Source organism: Rhinopithecus roxellana, chromosome 15 (genome assembly GCF_007565055.1).
Source record: "Rhinopithecus roxellana isolate Shanxi Qingling chromosome 15, ASM756505v1, whole genome shotgun sequence".
Classification (NCBI taxonomy): domain Eukaryota; kingdom Metazoa; phylum Chordata; class Mammalia; order Primates; family Cercopithecidae; genus Rhinopithecus; species Rhinopithecus roxellana.
In genome coordinates, this window is record NC_044563.1 from 12,052,043 (window position 1) to 12,070,259 (window position 18,217).

General features: G+C 58.2%; 1 protein-coding gene across 2 annotated transcripts; it reads right to left on the bottom strand.

The window, feature by feature from the left end:
* Positions 1–1,772: 1,772 nt before the first annotated feature.
* Positions 1,773–18,150, bottom strand: MAP4K2 (mitogen-activated protein kinase kinase kinase kinase 2). 2 transcript variants are annotated; one of them, XM_010363981.2, is made up of 32 exons: positions 17,951–18,150; positions 17,775–17,832; positions 17,453–17,543; positions 17,308–17,372; positions 16,927–16,982; positions 16,572–16,619; positions 16,442–16,484; positions 15,974–16,046; positions 15,764–15,895; positions 15,628–15,690; positions 15,182–15,263; positions 14,956–15,063; positions 14,485–14,563; positions 14,298–14,356; positions 13,686–13,729; positions 12,186–12,224; positions 12,063–12,096; positions 11,836–11,941; positions 11,665–11,729; positions 11,544–11,585; positions 11,371–11,455; positions 11,197–11,276; positions 11,057–11,117; positions 10,837–10,954; positions 5,322–5,380; positions 5,130–5,233; positions 4,867–5,044; positions 3,064–3,132; positions 2,858–2,944; positions 2,559–2,629; positions 2,401–2,456; positions 1,773–2,295 (listed from the first exon to the last, which is right to left on the bottom strand). In XM_010363981.2, the coding sequence occupies exons 1-32, from the start codon at positions 18,044–18,046 to the stop codon at positions 2,208–2,210; spliced, it is 2,439 nt and encodes an 812-aa protein (XP_010362283.1). In that variant the 5' UTR covers positions 18,047–18,150; the 3' UTR covers positions 1,773–2,207. The 2 variants fall into 2 exon arrangements, with proteins under 2 accessions (XP_010362283.1, XP_010362282.1); XM_010363980.2 differs by having other exon boundaries at positions 11,665–11,753.
* Positions 18,151–18,217: the final 67 nt, after the last annotated feature.

The window sequence follows — 18,217 nt, forward strand, 5'->3', positions numbered from 1 at the left end:
GTGGCACGTTCTAGGCTCACTGCAACCTACGCCTCCCAGGTTCAAGTGATTCTCCTGCCTCAGCCTCCCAAGTAGCTGGGATTACAGGCACCCGCCACCATGCCCAGCTAGTTTTTTGTATTTTTAGTAGAGATGGGGTTTCACCATGTTGGCCAGGCTGATCGCGAACTCCTGACCTCATGATTTGCCTACCTCGGCCTCATAAAGTGCTGGGATCGCAGGTGTGAGCCACCACACCCGGCCCCCCAGGATATATTTTTAAAGGGCAAGGTCAGTACAATATGTAGAATATGTTAATACGTATATAAAAAATTGCAAAGAATAAAATATACCAAATTGCTTAAATATGCAAAATACTTCTAGAATGTTTCATAAGTAACTGGGACCCGGGTGGCTGGGGACAGGGGTAAGAGGGAGACTCTTCATGATATCTCTGCTGTATTTTAAAAAATATGTACCATGGGCAAAGGCTACCCATTTAAAAATACATAAATCAAATTTAAAGTGTTAGTCTCTCAGTGCATATTACCCGGCTTCTCGGCCTTTCTTTGCTCTTGGCCTGCCTTTGCTAGCAGCAAGCGTTTTAAGGGAGGCCCCCACTTTGGCAGTTTACACTCTGCAGTCCAAACCCCCTTTCCAGACTGAATCTGAGGGCTGGGAAGATCCGCCACAAGGAGGCCCTATCTGCTGCTGGCCGCTTGGTGGGTGGAAAGCCAGCCCTCCCCAGGGCGCCTTTGGTCAGGGCCTTTGCTGAGCAGGAGCTCACCTCCCTGTCCCCACTTACCCCACCCTGGTGCCAACATTCCTCCAAGAAATCTGGAAAATTGGAAGTTAGGAATTCACTTTGTATCCTTGTTACCACCGACCCCAATTTGGAAGGTGCTCCTCACCCTCCTTGGGGCTCACGGGAACATGGGTGTGAATGTCTGGTGTGAAGAGATGTGTTCCCTCCCCTGGGCTGGCTCCGCATTCCAGCCAAGAAACCCTCCCAGTCACTGGACGGAGTCAGAATAGTTGAAACTCTGCTGGAGGGTGGCTGAGGGGACAGTGTGACACCCTGGGAGCCACTGAGCCCACTCTCATGGCTGCCATCCACCTACCATGTCACTCCGCAAGTCTTTATTGCCGCCCACCAGATGCAAAGCCCTTACTCCAACACCTGCCTTGAATGTCAGGGGTGACGATGGGGCCTTTGCTCCAGCTGTTCCCCCCATCCTGCCCCCACCTTCCCATCCTCCCAACTGTGGGCCCTCAAGGCCGCTCCCATCCTGCCTCCTGGGCTGCAGCTGCCCAAAGGCTCTGGTCAAGAGCGGCTTATCAGTTCCTGGGGCAAGAGGGGATGCCTGGCCCTGGGGTCCCTGGTGTTCAAAGCTGAGCAGACAGCCCCTGGGAGAATGACAGCGTAAGCACAAGCTACAGGAGGATGGCCATGAACTCAAGATGCAGGCTTCCTCCCTGGGGGCTGGTCCGTTTCTGGTAGTGACCCCAGGGCCTGGCACTGAGGCAGGTGGGGCAAGGGTGCCCTGGATGAGAGTCCCTTTGTTGAGGCCCCCCATCTGCATGAGTCCTTGGGGTGCCAAACTACAACACAGCCCTCAAACTGCAAAGCTGAGGGTCAGTTCTGAGCAAGGGTACAGGGGAAGGCACAGTGCCCCTGGGAAGGCTGTTAGGGGCCATGGCCTCCTGTCACCTCTACCTGGCTTCTCCAAGGCCCTGCCCTTCTGTGGTGCCCACAGAAAGGTGTGTTGGAGGGAAGGAGGCGGGAGATAAAGTGGTTTCACTCCCCTGACCCAGAGGGACCAAAGGAGTAAAACAAACCAGCTTTAATACCAATATAGTTCTCTCTTAAATACCGTGTTTCCCAGGACAAACGCAGGGGCAGGCTATTGGCAGAAAGAGTAGAAAGGAAATGTGGAACAAAATGGAATGAATGGCCCAGGCCCAGGGCCCCTGCCTTGGGCACTAGGGACTCGGCTGCCTCGGGGAAGGGGGAGTGACAGCAGCTCCCCCAGTCCAGTTATTGCAGAGGCGTGGGAGGCTCCCCTCCCTCCCCAGGCCTGAAACATTTCTCAGGATTACTTCTGCCCTTCAGCCCCAGCAGGGCCAGGGCCTGGGCTCCTCTGGTCTGGGATGGGCCCCTTTGCCCAAAAGGGCCTGCAGCTAAGGCATGGGGTGGGGTGGGAAGCCCCTGACCAGGCCCGCCACTCTCAGTAGGTGCTCTGGTGGCCCGTGAGGATGTAGAGGTTGCTGTGCGCCTGTGGGTTGTCAGTGGGGATGCTCTCCAGGATGATGTCTCTGGAGGAGAGAGGAGTAGGGGGCAGGGCGGGAGACACTTGGCACATCAGCCCCTTTTCTGGCCTCAGGGGCATCTGAAGGGGAGGCTGGGGTGCCACTGCCTACCTGTGGGCCCCAAGCACTCGGAATATCCTTGTTTCATCTGTGATCTCCTGGGTCACCTGAGAAGATGGGTGGGAAGCACTGAGGCCACTCCAGTGGTCCTCTGCAAAGAGGCAGGGACCACGAGGCAGGGGACAGCCAGGTCCCTGGGCCCCACTCACCTCGTTGGTATCCAGGCTGCGGCCTTGCATCCCATGGCTCCAGAAGGCCAGCACACTGTCCTGCAGGCACACTACGGGGGCCGGGCCACCATCAGCCCTGCACCCGGCCTGGAGCCCCCTCAGCCACGCCTGAGCCTGGGTCTGGGCCACAGGGGTCCTCACTGACCTCAGGTGACCAGCATGGCTCAGGAGAGGGGCTGGGGAATCTTCCTCCTCCTCCTACCGCCAGCCCCAAGTCCCTAAGCCACAATGTGTTCCAGGCCAGGGAAAAGCCTGCACCCCACCTCTGGCTCACTCACCCACAGTCTCAATGGGGAAGTCAAAGGTCAGCTCAGGCGCCAGCGTGGCCGTGGGCTCGCCCTGCATGTTCACAATCCTCACGCAGCCTGCACGGGGAGGGGGCTGGTGGGTGGGGACAGGGAGGCTCCCTTCTGGGAAGGCAGACCCACGTGGTCCCCTCACCCCATACTCCCCTGCCCTAAGCCCTGCCCCCCAGGGCACTCACGATCAAAGCTGACTAGGACTGTGTCCCTGTCCACCTGGATCACCTGCTGAGCCGAGCCTGGGATTCCCTCTGCAGGTACAGAAGAGAAACCGCCTGGCTGAGCCACCAGTCCCCCCAACCCCAAGGGGACACAGGAGCCCGGCTACAGAGAGCCCTTAGCCATGAGGGCACACCAGCCTCACAACAGCCCTGTGGGGCTGGGAAACCTCACCTCCCTCCAGGGCTGGGAACTGAGGCTCTGAGAGGGTGAGTGACCCATCCTGGGGCTCATGGGGAGTGGGGGAGGAGTCACGGGGAGCCACGGGAGGGCTCCAGATTTAGGGGGAGCAGGCCTCATGACCCAGTCACTGTGACCTGGTACACATCACTTTACCTCTCGGAGCCTCCGTTTCCTCATAACACAGGCAAGACGGCACTGCCTTGAGAGGCTATCGTGAGGATCAAGAATAAAATCCTGGGCTGGGCACAGTGGCTCACACCTGTAATCCCAGCACTGTGGGAGGCCGAAGCCGCAGATCACCTGAGATCAGGCGTTTGAGACCAGCCTGGCCAACATGGCGCAACCCCGTTTCTAATAATACAAAAAGTAGCCGGGCGTGGTGGCACATGCTTGTAATCCCAGCTCCTCGGGAGGCTGAGGCAAGAGGATCGCTTGAACCCAGGAGGCAGAGGTTGCCGTGAGCCAACATCGTGCCATTGCACTCTAGCCTGGGTGACAGAGCAAGACTTTGTCTCAAAAATAAAAAAATAGGCCGGGCGCGGTGGCTCAAGCCTGTAATCCCAGCACTTTGGGAGGCCGAGGCGGGCAGATCATGAGGTCAGGAGATCAAGACCATCCTGGCTAACACGGTGAAACCCCGTCTCTACTAGAAAATACAAAAAACTAGCCGGGCGAGGTGGCGGGCGCCTGTAGTCCCAGCTACTTGGGAGGCTGAGGCAGGAGAATGGCATGAACCCGGGAGGCGGAGCTTGCAGTGAGCTGAGATCCAGCCACTGCACTCCAGCCCGGGCGACAGAGCGAGACTCCGTCTCAAAATAAAATAAAATAAAATAAAATAAATAAAATAGAATAAATAAAGAATAAAATCCTGTGTGTGAGACCCCTGGCTCAGGGCCTGGCACCAGGTGCCTTAACCACGTGCGCCCTCCCTTCTTCCTTATCCATCATTGCTCACTATCAGCCCGAGCTGCCACAACACCTGGGGTCCTGCTTCCTGGCTCAGAATGGGGCCTCTAGGCCCTGCCTTGCCAGATCTGCCCCTTCCCTGCAGCCCGGAGCAGTGTTGACTGTTTTTTGGTCTCACTCTGTCACCCAGGCTGGAGTACAGTGGCGCGAACATGGCTCACAGCCACCTCTGCCTCCCAGGCTCAAGTGATCCTCCCACCTCAGCCCAAGTAGCTGGGGCCACAGGCGTGCACCAACATGCCAAAGCTAATTTTTTTTGTAGAGTCAGGGTCTCAGCCTTGTCCAGGCTGGTCTCAAACTCACGAGCTCAAGCCCCCTCTGCCGCCTTGGCCTCCCAAAATGCTGGGATTACAGGCGTGAGCCACCATGCCCGGCCTGGCCAGGATTTTCTTAGCTGCCAAGCCCTTTGGTCTAATGAACCCTTTTATGGAAGCCCAGGTGAGGCTCGTTGAAGGGAGGCTGTGGGCCCCAGACCCCATATGGCAGCCCTCAAGGTCTCTGTGGAGCCACCGGCTGTGGGGAGCCTAGTTTGGGAGCCTCAGCCCTCCCTCCCTGCCTCCCTCCCTTGGTCTCTCATGCACACAACCCACCCCCAGCAGCCTGGCCCTTCTGCTCACCAGGTGGGATGAGGATGTCAGGCGTCAGGCCAGCCTCCAGGGGCAGGACATGGAACAGGACGCGGCAGCCAGGCCCCTCAGGCCCCTCGGCCCCCACACACACCTGCGGCAACTCCTTCCCATCCAGCACCAGCGGCTCCAGCATCCCAGCTGGGGTGGGCAGGGGGCTGGAGAAGTTCTAGGGGGCAGCAGGGATGCTCAGGTCTCCATTTCTCCCCCCAGAGCTCTGAGGGTGCCCTGGGCCTCCCCCCACCGCCCCTCACCTTCAGCAGCAGGAACTTCTGCAGCGGCTCGTACCACTGCAGCAGGAGCAAACTGGTGGGCAGGGCGGCCAGCAGGAAGGTGGCACCAGTGTAGGGGTTCCGCACTGGCAGGGGAGCAGGCAGTGGGCACCGGGCTAGGCCTGCACTGCCCCCCACCAGGCCCCGCCCCACCCCACCCAGCCCACTTCTTACCCACACGACACTGCAAGCAGCCTTTGGTGTCAGGAATCTTGGTGGACAGAGCAAAGCGCCTGTAGGGGTGACAACAAGGGCCTGTGTCCGAGATGCCATCCATGGGCAAGGCCCCTGCAGAGCGCTGTGAGACAGGCACTATCATCTTCCCTCTTTACAAGTAAGACTGAGACTCAGAGACACAAAGTAACCTGTCCCAAGAATAGTTGGGAAGGGCGGAGGACCTGAAGCCAGTCTTCCGGGCCTGCAGCCAGGATGGAGTGTCTCCATCCAGGCCAGGGCTTTGGGTCTCAGAATTGCTTCTAGTTCCGTGTGACTTCGGGCAAGCCACTTAACCTCTCCATGCCTGTTTCGTAATCTGTAGATTGGAGATAATGGTGGGGCCCACCCTAGAGGGTCATAGTGAAGGCTTCATGGGTTAATACAGGGGAGGTGCTCTCGGCAGTGCTGGGAATCGTGTGCTCACAGAGGGCCAGCTCCTGTCATCATGTATTAGGACTTTCCACCTATTTTGACCAAGTCACTGAAAATCCTTGTCAGGTAAAGGCAGGGTATAAATAAAGAAATGCCGGGCACAGTGGCTCATGCCTGTAATCCCAGCACTTCAGGAGGGCGAGGTGGGCAGATCACCTGAGGTCGGGAGTTAGAAACCAGCCTAACCAACATGGAGAAAGCCTGTCTGTACTAAAAATACAAAATTAGCCAGGCGTGGTGGCGCACGCCTGTAATCCCAGCTACTTGGGAGGCTAAAGTAGGAGAATCACTTGAACCTAGGAGGCGGAGGTTGCAGTGAGCCAAGATCGTGCCATTGGACTCCAGCCCAGGCAACAAGAGCGAAACTCTGTCTCAAAAAAAAAAAGAAAGAAAATAAACGAATGAAGACACGAGAGCGTGGAGGGGCTGGGGAGTATGCAGGCTCCAGCCCCACCAGGTTACACAGAGCGCCCACGGCCCATTTCACAGATGGGAAAACAGGCCCGGGGCAGTGAATAAACTTCAAAAGGCAAATGGCCTGCCCTCTGCTTCTCCAGCTGAGGCAACAGCCCTGTGGGGCCAGGGGTTGGCTCGCCTTGCTATCAGGGGAGAAGTAGTGAGGGACAGTCATCAGAGGGGCCCTTGCCTTGGCCACTGGGTGTCCCCTAATCCTCCAGGGGACCCTCTGAGCCTGTTTCTTCCTCTGGGGAATGGGGCTTCCTGTCAACAGCCCTGCCACCTCCACCCAGCGGCCTGGGTCCTGTTTGTACCCTGTGCCAGGACATGGAGGAAACTAATATCTGTCTCTCCCTGTCCCTGGTCCTCGTCCCTCCCTCTCCCCACATTCCTCCCACTCTCCTTCCCATCTGGTCTTTGGATGGGACAAAGGCATATATTTTGTATTTGTTTTTTCTCCAAACAACTCCAGTTCTCTGTTCTTTGCATTCAAAATGCTCACTGTGCCTCTGCCATTTCCTGAACACAGGCTCAAAGCTGCCTGTGACCTGTTGGGGCTCTGATGGGCCTGTATCCTGTAGGTCCTGGGCCAAAGCAGAGGCTCACTTGGGGACTGAGCTCAGGAAGCCCCAAGGCCACAGGGCTCCAGATGTGGTCCTGGAGTGAGCATGTTGCAGGAAGGGCCCTCCCGAGCTCCCCAGCTGTTGCAGCCACTGGCCTGGCCTCCCCTACCCTCTGCATCATCCACCTGGTCATGACAATGTCGGGGCCCATACCCCAGGGCCCCTCCCTTCAGAGCCCAGCCCCACCCCGCCATGGACTTACACAGGTCCCACTTGCACATCTAATAGGCATCTTCATGCAACAAAATTGAATTCAGCTCCCCCTGAAACTGCCTCACCTTCAACTGATGACAGCTCTATCCTTCCTGATACCCAGGCCAAAAACCTTGGAACCACCCTTGACTCCTCTTTCTCTTTCATCAGGAAATCCTACTGGCTCAACTTTCAAAAGAGAATCAGAATCTGACTGTTTTTCTCTTCTGTTTTTCTTTTTTTGAGATGGAGTCTTGCTCTGTTGCCCAGGCTGGAGTGCAGTGACACGATCTTGGCTCACTGCAACCTCCATCTCCTGGGTTCAAGCGGTTCTCCTGTCTTAGCCTCCTGAATAGCTGGGATTATAGGCACCCGCCACCATGCCTGGCTAATTTTTGTATTTTTAGTAAAGATGGGGTTTCACTATGTTGGTCAGGCTGGTCTTGAACTCCTGACCTCAGATGATCCACCCACCTCAGTCTCCCAAAGTGCTGGGATTACAGGTGTGAGCCACCATGCCCGGACTCTTTTTTTTCTTTTTTTTTTTTTCCCCTGAGATAGGATCTAGCTCCATCACCCAGGCTGGAGGGCAATGGTGCAATCTTGGCTCACTGCAACCTCTGCCTCCCAGGCTCAAGGGATCCTCCCACTTCAGCCTTCCGAGTAGCTGGGACCATAGGCATGCCACTACACCCGACTAATTTTTGTATTTTTTGTAAAGACTGGGGGGGTCCCTATGTTGCCAGGCTGGTCTCAAACTCCTGGGCTCAAGTGATCTGCTTGCTTTGGCCTCCCAAAGTGCTGGGATTACAGGCATGAACCACCACGCCTGGCCTCTGATCAATTTTTCACCCCCATCACTGCTACCCTGGCACAAGCTACCACCACCTCCTGCAGCCTCCTGATGGGACTCCAGCTTCCACCCTCACCCCCTTCGCTCTGTTCTCAATACAGCAGTTTGAGTGAGCTCCTGAAGATGATCTCAACCCATGTCACTCCTCCATAGTGGCCCCCGGGCTGCTCTGAGTCAAGCCAAAGGCTGCACTGTGGCCACGGGGCCCTCCCTGATCATCTCCCTTTCCCTCATTCTGGCCACAATGACTTCCTTGTTGTTCCTCAAACAGGCCAGGCCCACTCCTGCCACCAGACCTTTGCCCTGGCCGTCCCCTCGGTCTAGGATACCCTTCCACAGGTATCCACAGCGCTTGTGCCATCACCTCCTCTAAGTCTTTGCTCAACCAACACTTTTTCAGCAAGGCTTTTCCTGATGCCCCTGTTGAAGACTGTAGTCTGCGGTGAAAATGAAGACAGCAAGAGGAAAACAGAGCCAGGAAACGCAGATGGGAGCCTGTGGTGCCACCGAAGCCTGGACACGGCCGAGCCTGAAGCAAACCCTGATCCTGGATTTTCAGTTCCATGAGTTGTTAAATTCTCTTTTGTGCTTAAGCTAGTGACTTGCATCACCTACAAGAGAAAGAATCCCAGCCGGGCGCGGTGGCTCAACCCTGTAATCCCAGCACTTTGGGAGGCCGAGGCAGGCAGATCACTTGAGGTCAGGAGCTTGAGACCAGCCTGGCCAACATGGTGAAACCCCGTCTCTACTAAAAATACAGAAATTAGTTGGGTGTGGTGGTGGGCGCCTGTAATCCCAGCACTTCATGGGGCTGAAGCAGGAGAATCAGGAGAATCGCTTGAACCTGGGAGGCGGAGGTTGCAGTGAGCCGAGAATGCGCCACCGCACTTTGGTTTGGGTGACGGAGTGCGACTCTGTCTCAAAAGAGAGAGAGAGAAAGAATCCTGATCGACATACAGAGGGATCCCTTTAAAATTCTAGGCCAGCATCTAAGGCAGAAAGGCAGGGCTCTGCCACCAGCGTGGTGCAGCTTCCTCCTGGGCTGCTTTGCCTCCTCCCTCAGGTGGACTTTTTTTAGAGTCTCGCTCTGTCGCCCAGGCTGGAGTGCAATGGTGCGATCTCGGCTCACTGCAACCTCTGCCTCCCAGGTTCAAGCGATTCTCCTGCCTCAGCCTTCCAAGTAGCTGGGATTACAGACACCCGCCATCATGCCCGGCTAATTATGGTATTTTTAGTAGGGATGGGGTTTCACCATGTTGACCAGGCTGGTCTCGAACTCCTGACTCAGTTGATCCACCCGCCTTGGCCTCCCAAAGTGCTGGAATTACAGGCGTGAGCCACTGTGCCTGGCCCCCAGGCAAACCCTCACACCTCCCCAGCTCACCAGGCTGCCCCACCCCAACACATACTAACACATACTTGCTCTTCCCCTGCCTGGAATGTCATTCCCTACCTCATCTGCCTAGAAACCCTGACACACTTTCAAACCTCCCAAGCTTGCCCCGTCTCTGAGGTCTCTCCACCCCTCCCAGCTCTCCCTCTAACTGGACCTCAGTACCAGGTGCTAACCATCCACATTTCTCTTTTTCTTTCTTTTTTTTTTTGAGACAAGGTCTTGCTCTGTTGCCCAGGCTTCAGTGCAGTGGTGCGATCGTCATCATAGTTCATTTCAACTTCAACCTCAACCTCCTGGGCTCAAGCAATCCTCCCTCCCGCCTCAGCCTCCTGAATGGCTGGGACCACCAGCACACAATGCCATGCCCAGGTCACCACGCTCAGCTAATTTTTTTCTTCTCTTTTTTTTTTTTTTGAGACGGAGTCTCACTCTGTCACTCTGGCTGGAGTGCAGTGGCGCCATCTCCACTCACTGCAACCTCTGCCTCTAGGGTTCAAGCGATTCTCCTGCCTCAGCCTCCCGAGTAGCTGGGACTACAGGCACACACCACTACGCCCAGCTAATTTTTGTATTTTCAGTAGAGACGGGGTTTCACCATATTGGCCAGGCTGGTCTCGAACTCCTGACCTCATGATCCGCCTACCTCAGCCTCCCAAAGTGCCAGGATTATAGGCGTGAACCACTGCGCCTAGCCCCATTTTTTGATTTTTTCTTTTCTTTTGTGAGACAAAGCCTCGCTGTCGGCCAGGCTGGAGCGCAGTGGCGTGATCTCGGCTCACTGCAACCTCTGCCTCTCGGGTTCAAGCGATTCTCTTGCCTCAGCCTCCGGAGTAGCTGGGACTACAGGCATGTGCCACCACATCCAGCTAATTTTTTTTGTATTTTTAGTAGAGACGGGGTTTCACCATATTAGCCAGGATGGTCTCAATCTCCTGACCTCGTGATCCACCCGCCTCAGCCTCCCAAAGTGCTGGGATTACAGGCATGAGCCACCCCACCCGGCCTTTTTTGATTTTTTGTAGAGACAAGGTCTCCCTGTTTTCAGGCTGATCTCAAACACGTGGCCTCAAACAATCCTGCCTCAGATTGCAGGATTGGGATTACAGGCGTAAGCCACCACACCCAGCCCCACTGTTTCTTGAAAGCAAGGACTCACCCATCTCCCCCGTTTCTTGAAAGCAAGGACTCATGGGATTATCCACGTCCCAAAGCCCAGCACAGGGGCCAACATAGCATAAGTGCTCAGTAAACGTTTGCTTAACTGTCAAGCCTCACATCCGAACAACCACAGCTCCCACAACTTGGAAAGCACTTTCACATCCACTATCTCCTTCTTGCCTCCCAACCAGCGGTGGGGAGGGGTGGGAAGGCCATCAATTGTATTGACAGAGGAGGAAACGGCGCTCAGAGAGGCAGAGTAACATGTCTAAGATTGCTGCAATCCCAGGAACTGGCAAGGCCATGTTCCAGCCCCTCCCTGCCCCTCTGCCTCCCACTCCCTGCAAGCCCAAGATCCCTGACCTGGGGATGATGCGCTGGGTAAGGCGGTTGGTGGGGATGGAGAGGGGAACCTGTTGCTGTAGCCTCCGCTGCTCAAACAGGCCTGGGAGGTCATGGGCCCAGATGTGCGTGGATTTCCCTGCAGAAAGGAGGAGAGGCTGGGCCTGGGGTGTTGGTGGGCAGGATGCTGAGGCGCTGGAGCCCCTGCGGGCCCTGCCTCCCTGCCTCTCCCACCTTGTACCTGAGAGTGACAGCAGCACGTTGTTCACGCAGTAGAGCCAGGAACAGCGATGTGAAATCAGCTGGAGGGGACAGAGGGACAGGCGGTCAACACCCCAGGTCCCCCAAGGCCTCTGCCCCCCACAGTCAGCCAGGCCTCACCTTCTCCAGCGTATCCTCATGCAGTTCATGCAGGTTGAGTGTGTAGATGCCTTCCTCGGCCCCCACCACCAGGAACTGGTCTGCCAGTTTGGGCATGAGGTCAGAGGTCAGACATGCCCCCTGGCCCAAGCTGAGGGATTCCTTGGGCTCCCACTTCCTCCCTGCCCCGCCTACCCCGAGTAACAGGGTGAATCCAGGTGACAGCAGCGTGGATCCGCAGGGGGCAGCCGTTGAAGACTTTGGAGAAGCAGGCGCCCATCTGCGAAGGAGGCAAGAGGCTGGCGAGGGAGTGCAGGGGTGGTGGGTGGCGGGGCTGTGGGACTGCAGGGCTTGGGGCAAACACTTACGTGCACCTTGGGGGTTGGGGGGAGCCCGTGGCAGGACGACCTCTGGGAGGGAGGGAAGGAGTCAGGGCTGATGTGACAGCTGTAGCCATCCGTCTCCCCACCCCCCGTAGCACCCTCTCACCTCAGGATCCTCCCGCTGCTTCATGGTGGCCCAGGCCGTGGGCAGCAGTGGGGCGCTGTTGGGGCCTGAAGGAGGTGGGGGCAGGGTTCCTGCAGGCACAGGCATGCTGCAATTTCCTGCTGCAGCTCCCACCCTGGGGCTGCCTCCTGGTCTCCCAAGCCTGGGACTCACCTGGGGGACTGGACAGAGGCTCCTCTGCTGGAGGCTCAGTGGGGAGTGGCCCTAGGAACGGGGCCCGCTTGATGGTTCCCATGGCATCTTCTGGGGAGTCCAGCTCCTGGTAGGAGGGGCAGGGCCCAGCCCGGCCATTACCAGGTTGCCCTGTAACCGTGTCCCACTCCCAATCGTACCCTCTGCAGTGGCCTGGATCCCAGCTCCAGCCTCCCTCCATGTGGCACCTGGAATTCTGTGGCTGACCGAATGGTCAGGCTCCTGTGGGAGGGAGATGAGGCATGAGGCATGGTGTGACTGGCACCGAGGCCGTCCACCCCTTACCCCTCCCCCAGGTCCACACCCCTCACCTTTCCTCCAGGGCCTCCTGGACTGACTGCAGCAGGCTCCTGGGCAGTGGGGCAGAGGGGTCAGAGGTCAGCCTTTTTTTTTTTTTTTTTTTTTTTTTTTGAGACAGAGTTTCACTCTTATCACCCAGGCTGGAGTGCAATGGCAAGATCTCAGTTCACTGCAACCTCTGCCTCCCAAATTCTCCTGCCTCAGCCTCCCGAGTAACTGGGATTACAGGCATGGGCCACCATGCCCAGCTAACTTTTGTTTGTTTATTTATTTGAGATGGAGTCTTGCTCTGTTGCCCAGGCTGGAGTGCAGTGGCGCAGTCTCAGCTCACTGCAACCTCCACCTCCTGGGTTCAAGCGATTCTCCTGCCTTAGCTTCCTAAGTAGCTGGGATTACAGGCATGTGCCACCACACCAGCTAATTTTTTGTATTTTTACTAGAGACAGGCTTTCACCATGTTGGCCAGGCTGGTCTCAAAACTCCTGACCTTGTGATCCGCCCACCTTGGCCTACCAAAGTGCTGGGATTACAGGCGTAAGCCACCGCAGCCAGCCTAATTTTTTTTTTTTTTTTAGACGGAGTCTCGCTCTGTTGCCCAGGCTGGAGTGCAGTGGCCAGATCTCAGCTCGCTGCAAGCTCCGCCTCCCGGGTTTACGCCATTCTCCTGCCTCAGCCTCCCGAGTAGCTGGGACTACAGGCGCCCGCCACCTTGCCCAGCTAGTTTTTTTTGTATTTTTTAGTAGAGACGGGGTTTCACCATGTTAGCCAGGATGGTCTCTATCTCTTGACCTCGTGATCCACCCGTCTCGGCCTCCCAAAGTGCTGGGATTACAGGCTTGAACCACGGCGCCCAGCCCTAATTTTTGTATTTTAAGTAGAGATGGGGTTTCACCATGTTGGCAGAGCTGGTCTCAAACGCCTGACCTCAGGTGATCCACCCACCTCAGCCTCCCAAAGTGCTGGGATTACAGGCGTGAGCCACCGTGCCCAGCCTAATTTTTGGGGTTTTTTTTGTTTTGTTTTGTTTTGTTTTTCTGAGACGGAGTCTCGCTCTGTCACCCAGGCTGGAGTGCTGTGGCCAGATCTCAGCTCACTGCAAGCTCCGCCTCCCAGGTTCACGCCATTCTCCTGCCTCAGCCTCCCGCGTAGCTGGGACTACAGGCGCCGCCACCTCACCCGGCTAGTTTTTTGTAGTTTTTAGTAGAGACGAGGTTTCACCATGTTAGCCAGGATGGTCTTGATCTCCTGACCTCGTGATCCGCCCGTCTCGGCCTCCCAAAGTGCTGGGATTACAGGCTTGAGCCCCCGCGCCCAGCTAATTTTTGTATTTTAAGTAGAGATGGGGTTTCACCATGTTGGCAAAGCTGTTCTCAAACTCCTGACCTCAGGCAATCCACCCACCTCAGCCTCCTAAAGTGCTAGGATTATGGGTGTAAGCCACCGTGCCGGGTCAGAGGTCAGTCTTTCTGCCGCCCCTGCCACCCCCTGCAGCTTCCCCATCCCTCACTTACCCACTGAGCTCTTCCTTTCCCAGTAGTGTCCACTCTTCCTCCCACTGGGGGAAACCAAGGTAGCGACCAGGGAAGAAGCGGAGATAGACACGATGTGAGAGGGTGGTCAAGAGATTCAGGAGAGGAAAGACAGACAGGGAAGGTGAGATAGAAACACGCAGGAGATGAGAGACACAGATAATGGAAGGCAGAGCTAAAGACTGAAAGAGAAGGCAACAGACAGCAAAGGAGGAAGAGACAGGCTGGGGGGTGAGGAGAGACAGTGACAGAACCGGTGAGGGCAGAGACAGGGAGTCAGATCACCGGGGACACACAGGTGGGAAAACGAGGCTGAGCAGGGTAGGGTGGGGGCTCGGGCACATGATGGCCTCCTTTTGGGAAAGGCAGGGTCTCTGTGCTACCTTCCAGCCACCTACCTAAAAGAACTTGGCCCAGGTAGGAGCCCCTAGCCCTCCAAGTCCCTGGATAGGACAGGCTTGCTCGGACAGCCCAAGGTCCAAGGCCTGAGGTCACCCAGCTTCAAATCTCCCTTGATTTGAGCTGTTCGGCCTCCATCCGGCCTCCCTGCCCCACCTCTGGGCACCACCTTCCCCTCAAGGCCTGCCTGCTCACCGGCTCATTCAGTGGGTCAGTTTCCTTCCTGCGTGGGGCGCCAAATTTCACCTGGTGAACTGGGGGGCCCAGAGTACAGGGGTTAAGGAGCTGGAGTCTCTGGATGGACCCCCTACTCTCACACCAAATCCGTGCGCACACAGGCCCCCCAAAATCTGCACACTCACAGCCCCTGCTGCAGACTCACACTGGATCTCCGAAGGGGTCCTCTCGGCCGGGCCGTGCTGCCCCCGGGAGTGAATGGTGTCTGGAAACATGTCATAGGTCTAAGGAAAAACAGAAATAGTGTGGACACACCTGCCACACGCCTCATGCCAGGGCTGCTCTAGGAGCTTCACATGCACCAGCGCGTTTTGCTTTCATGACAGCCCTCTGGGACTATCGTGAAATAAAATGGAACCCCACTTCGCAGATAAGAGACCCCACACAGACAGGTGCCAAAGATCATACAGAAAGCAAGAAAATGGCACAGTCATGGTCATGGTCAGCTTGGGCTCAAGGACAGGGACCTATCAAGGGGGGTGGTACAGGGAGCAAAACTCAGCATGGCAGAGACTCCCCAAGCTGGAATGGTGCCACTGAAACCTCCACCAACACCGCCCTTGGGTTCCTCCTAAGCGGACCCGCCCGAGACTCACTTTCCAGCCCCCTCACCTACCTCCAGCTCACAGTCCTCAGGGGAGGGTGTCCCTAGATGAGGATCACTGGCTTTGTCCAGCAGCTGTGTGAGGAGGGCCCGAGGGAGCTGCTGGGTTGTGAACGGGTGCTGGAAAGTCGGAGAGGGAGGTGATCAGGTTGGCCCCTGATCCAGGGCCCTGCTTCTGAGCACTGGGCCCCCCTCCCGGCCCCTCTCCCGGCCCCTCTCCCGGCCCCCTGCCTCCCACCTGCAGGAGCTTCTCTGCTGTCGGCCTCTTCTTGGGATTCTTGGTAAGGGCCAGTTTGAGGAAGTGGTGGAAATTCTGGGTCCTAGTGGGCACAAGAGCCCCCCAGATCCAGGTTAGCCCTCGTGCAGGGTGTCCTGCCAGCCGCCCCATCCCCCTCCAGAGGTATCTGCTGGGGCCGCCCAGGAAGGAGCCAGCTGAGGCCAAGGGCCACTGGCCGAGCAATGCTGCCTCGAGACACAGCGGCTCTTCCACCAACCGTCTGCCCTTCTTTCCTGACCACGCTGGGTCTTCAGCCCACAGAAGGACCAGGCCCCTCACTCAGATGGTCTGTAGTGGCTCAGAGAGGACAGGGCTCTTGGGGGTGCCCCCCGGGAGCTGGCAGAGGCTCCTTGTCCACTACGGGGCTGACAGAAAAGGGGGTCCCGGCAGCAGGGTGTGGCCCTTACCAGCGAGTCTTATCTCTCAGTTTAGGCGGCTGGAAGCTGCTCTTCGACATGAGCATCAGGGCCCTGTGGAGGGCGCGAGGTCAGGGGCCACGAGCAGCAGGTCAAGGGTCAGGTGAGGGGCAAGTGTTGGGCTGACCTCATGGGGTGCAGGTGAAACAGAGGGGGCTGCAGCTCGCCCAGCTCAATGGCGGTGATGCCCAGGGCCCAGACGTCACATAGCTCGTTGTAGCCACCTTTGCGCTCCACGGCAGCCACCTCTGGAGCCATCCTAGAGGTGGGGTCACAGATGGGATGGCCGGGTGCCCCTTCTGTGGCCCCTGCCCCTCTGCCCTAGGCGCAGCCTCACCAGTAGGGAGTCCCAATGAAAGACCTCCTCTTGGCCACAGATGCTGTCAGCTCGCCTGACACCCCAAAGTCAGCTGTGGGAGAAACAGCCACTCTCACCAGCCCTCTGGCTGCCACTCACCCTCCCACGCCCAGGGCTCTGGCTCCGGCTGCACCTGGCAGGGCTCAAATGGGCAGGTGGCCCCGCTTGGTCATAGCTGCCGCAGGCCCTAGGCAAGACCAGGTCCCTCTCCTGAGAGGCATCAACCACCCTCTATCCCTGACGGAGTGTCTGGTCCCATGTCAACTCCGTGCGGACCCAACCTCCTCCATTTTCCAGCAGGGAGAGAGTACCGTTCCATCTTCTAAGCAGGGAAACTGAGACTCAAGTGGCAAAGTGACTCGCCCAGTGACACCCAACCCTTGAGTCCAGGGTAGCCAGGGAGGGTCCACAGAACCCTCACCCTGATCGTGTCCCCAGGGTACTGACCCAGCTTGACATCTCCCTGGAGAGTGAGGAGAAGGTTGGCTCCCTGTGGGAATGGAGGAGAGAGAATCCCATCTGGTGCCCCTGAGGGCCTCCTCCTCCCTCCCAGGAATGCCCTCGGCCAGGCACCTACCTTGATGTCTCTGTGGATCTTCCCCTGAGAATGCAGGTGGTGGAGCCCCTGGGGACAAAAAGGAGTCCCTGAGAGCAGCCACCCAGCACTGTCCCACCTCTCCCAAACCCCCTCTCAGGACTGGGGCCCCCCACCCAGGCTGCTGCTTCCTCCCCTCTCCCCAAACAGGAAGTGACTGAGCCAAGAGGGAAATGGGCTGCTTCCGGCAACAGGGCTGGGGCCCCTCTTCCCCAGGACCTGGCCCCTCGGGCCAGGCCCACCGGAGGCACTCCACCCGCCTCCCTGCTGGTCATCTGGGCTCCCAGCCCACAGCTTCTGGAGACGAGAGGTGTGGGCACCTCACAGGCCCAGCTACCTTCAGAGCCTCTCGGCAGACGTAGGCAATCTGCCGCTCCTCCAGGGGCCCGGTGGCTGAAAGGAAAAGGGAGAGGCTGGTCTGGGGGGCCAGGGTCATGCCCACCCTCCCAGGCTACCCTGTGTGACCTCCCAGGCTACCCTGTGTGAGAAAAGCAGCAGGCGCTGTTAAGTGAAAGCCGTGTTGGCCACATCCCCTCCCAACTTAGTGTAGGATACTGAACCCAGAGATGGACAGCATTTCTCTCAAGGTCACACAGCCAGGCAGGAGTGGAGAGGAGCCCCAGTTCAGGGCCCAGAGTTCCCCTCCGGTACCCCAATGAGGTGGGGGTGGGGGTGGGGGAAGGCTGGGGCCTGCTGGGGCCTGGAGCCCTGGCCTCACCATGGTAAATCTCCTGCAGGGAGCCCCCTCCGCAGAACTCCATGCAGATCCACAAGCGGTCATTCCTAGGGGACAAAGAGCTGGGGTGGGCACACAGTAGGTCGCATGGGGGCTGCCTGGGGCCAGGAGGATAAGGCAGCCTCACCTGAGGTAGCTGCCAATGTAGGCCACCACATTGGGGTGACGGCACTCACGCAGGATGGTGATTTCCTGCTGGAGGGAGCTGATGTCGTCCCCTGGGAAGCACAAAGCATCATGGGGGGGCGCGCTGGGGTTGCCCTGACTCAGTGCCCCCATCTGCAAAATGGGCACAGAGTGCCTCCCTCCGGACCAGGCAGGTGCCAGGTGACAGCACCTCCTGGGGCACGCCTCTCAGGGGTCTCGAAAACGTCAACCCTCCGCCCGCACCCCGCGCCCGCAGGCAATCTGCCCTCCCTCTGGCGCAGAGGCCCGACCCGGGCCCTCACCTGGGTCTAGCTTGACTATCTTCACGGCGGCCAGTTCGGACGTAACCGTGTCGCGGGCCTGCAGGGGCGGAGGGTGAAGCGGGCTGGGGGGCGGGGCCGGGGGCTGGATCCCGCCGCGGGGTGCGGGGCTGGCACCCTCCTCCCGGCTCTCCCGCCCGTCCCGTCGCCCGGCGCACCTTGTAGACGTCGCCATAGGTCCCGGCCCCCACGCGCTGCAGCAGCTCGAAGCGGTCCCGCGGGTCCTGCAGCGACACATCCCGCAGCAGCGCCATGGCCCGGCGCCGGGCGGGCCGGCAGGCGGGCGGGCGCGAGCTGCGGAGCCGGCGCTGGGCAGCGCGGGGCGGGGCGGGGCGGGCGCCCGTGGTTCTGAGGCCGCGGGGGCGGGGCTGGGGCCCGGGGGCGGGGCCGCGCCGGGGATGCCCCACCGCCCGGCCGGGAGGAGG

Coding starts and splice junctions, on each gene's coding strand:
- MAP4K2 (XM_010363980.2), bottom strand. CDS start 18,046: ATGGCGCTGCTGCGGGATGTGTCGCTGCAGGACCCGCGGGACCGCTTC. Junction 16,620..16,926: donor TCTGCCGAGAGGCTCTGAAG/GTAGCTGGGCCT, acceptor TTTTGTCCCCAG/GGGCTCCACCACCTGCATTC. Junction 14,357..14,484: donor GACCCCTTCGGAGATCCAGT/GTGAGTCTGCAG, acceptor TGGGCCCCCCAG/TTCACCAGGTGAAATTTGGC.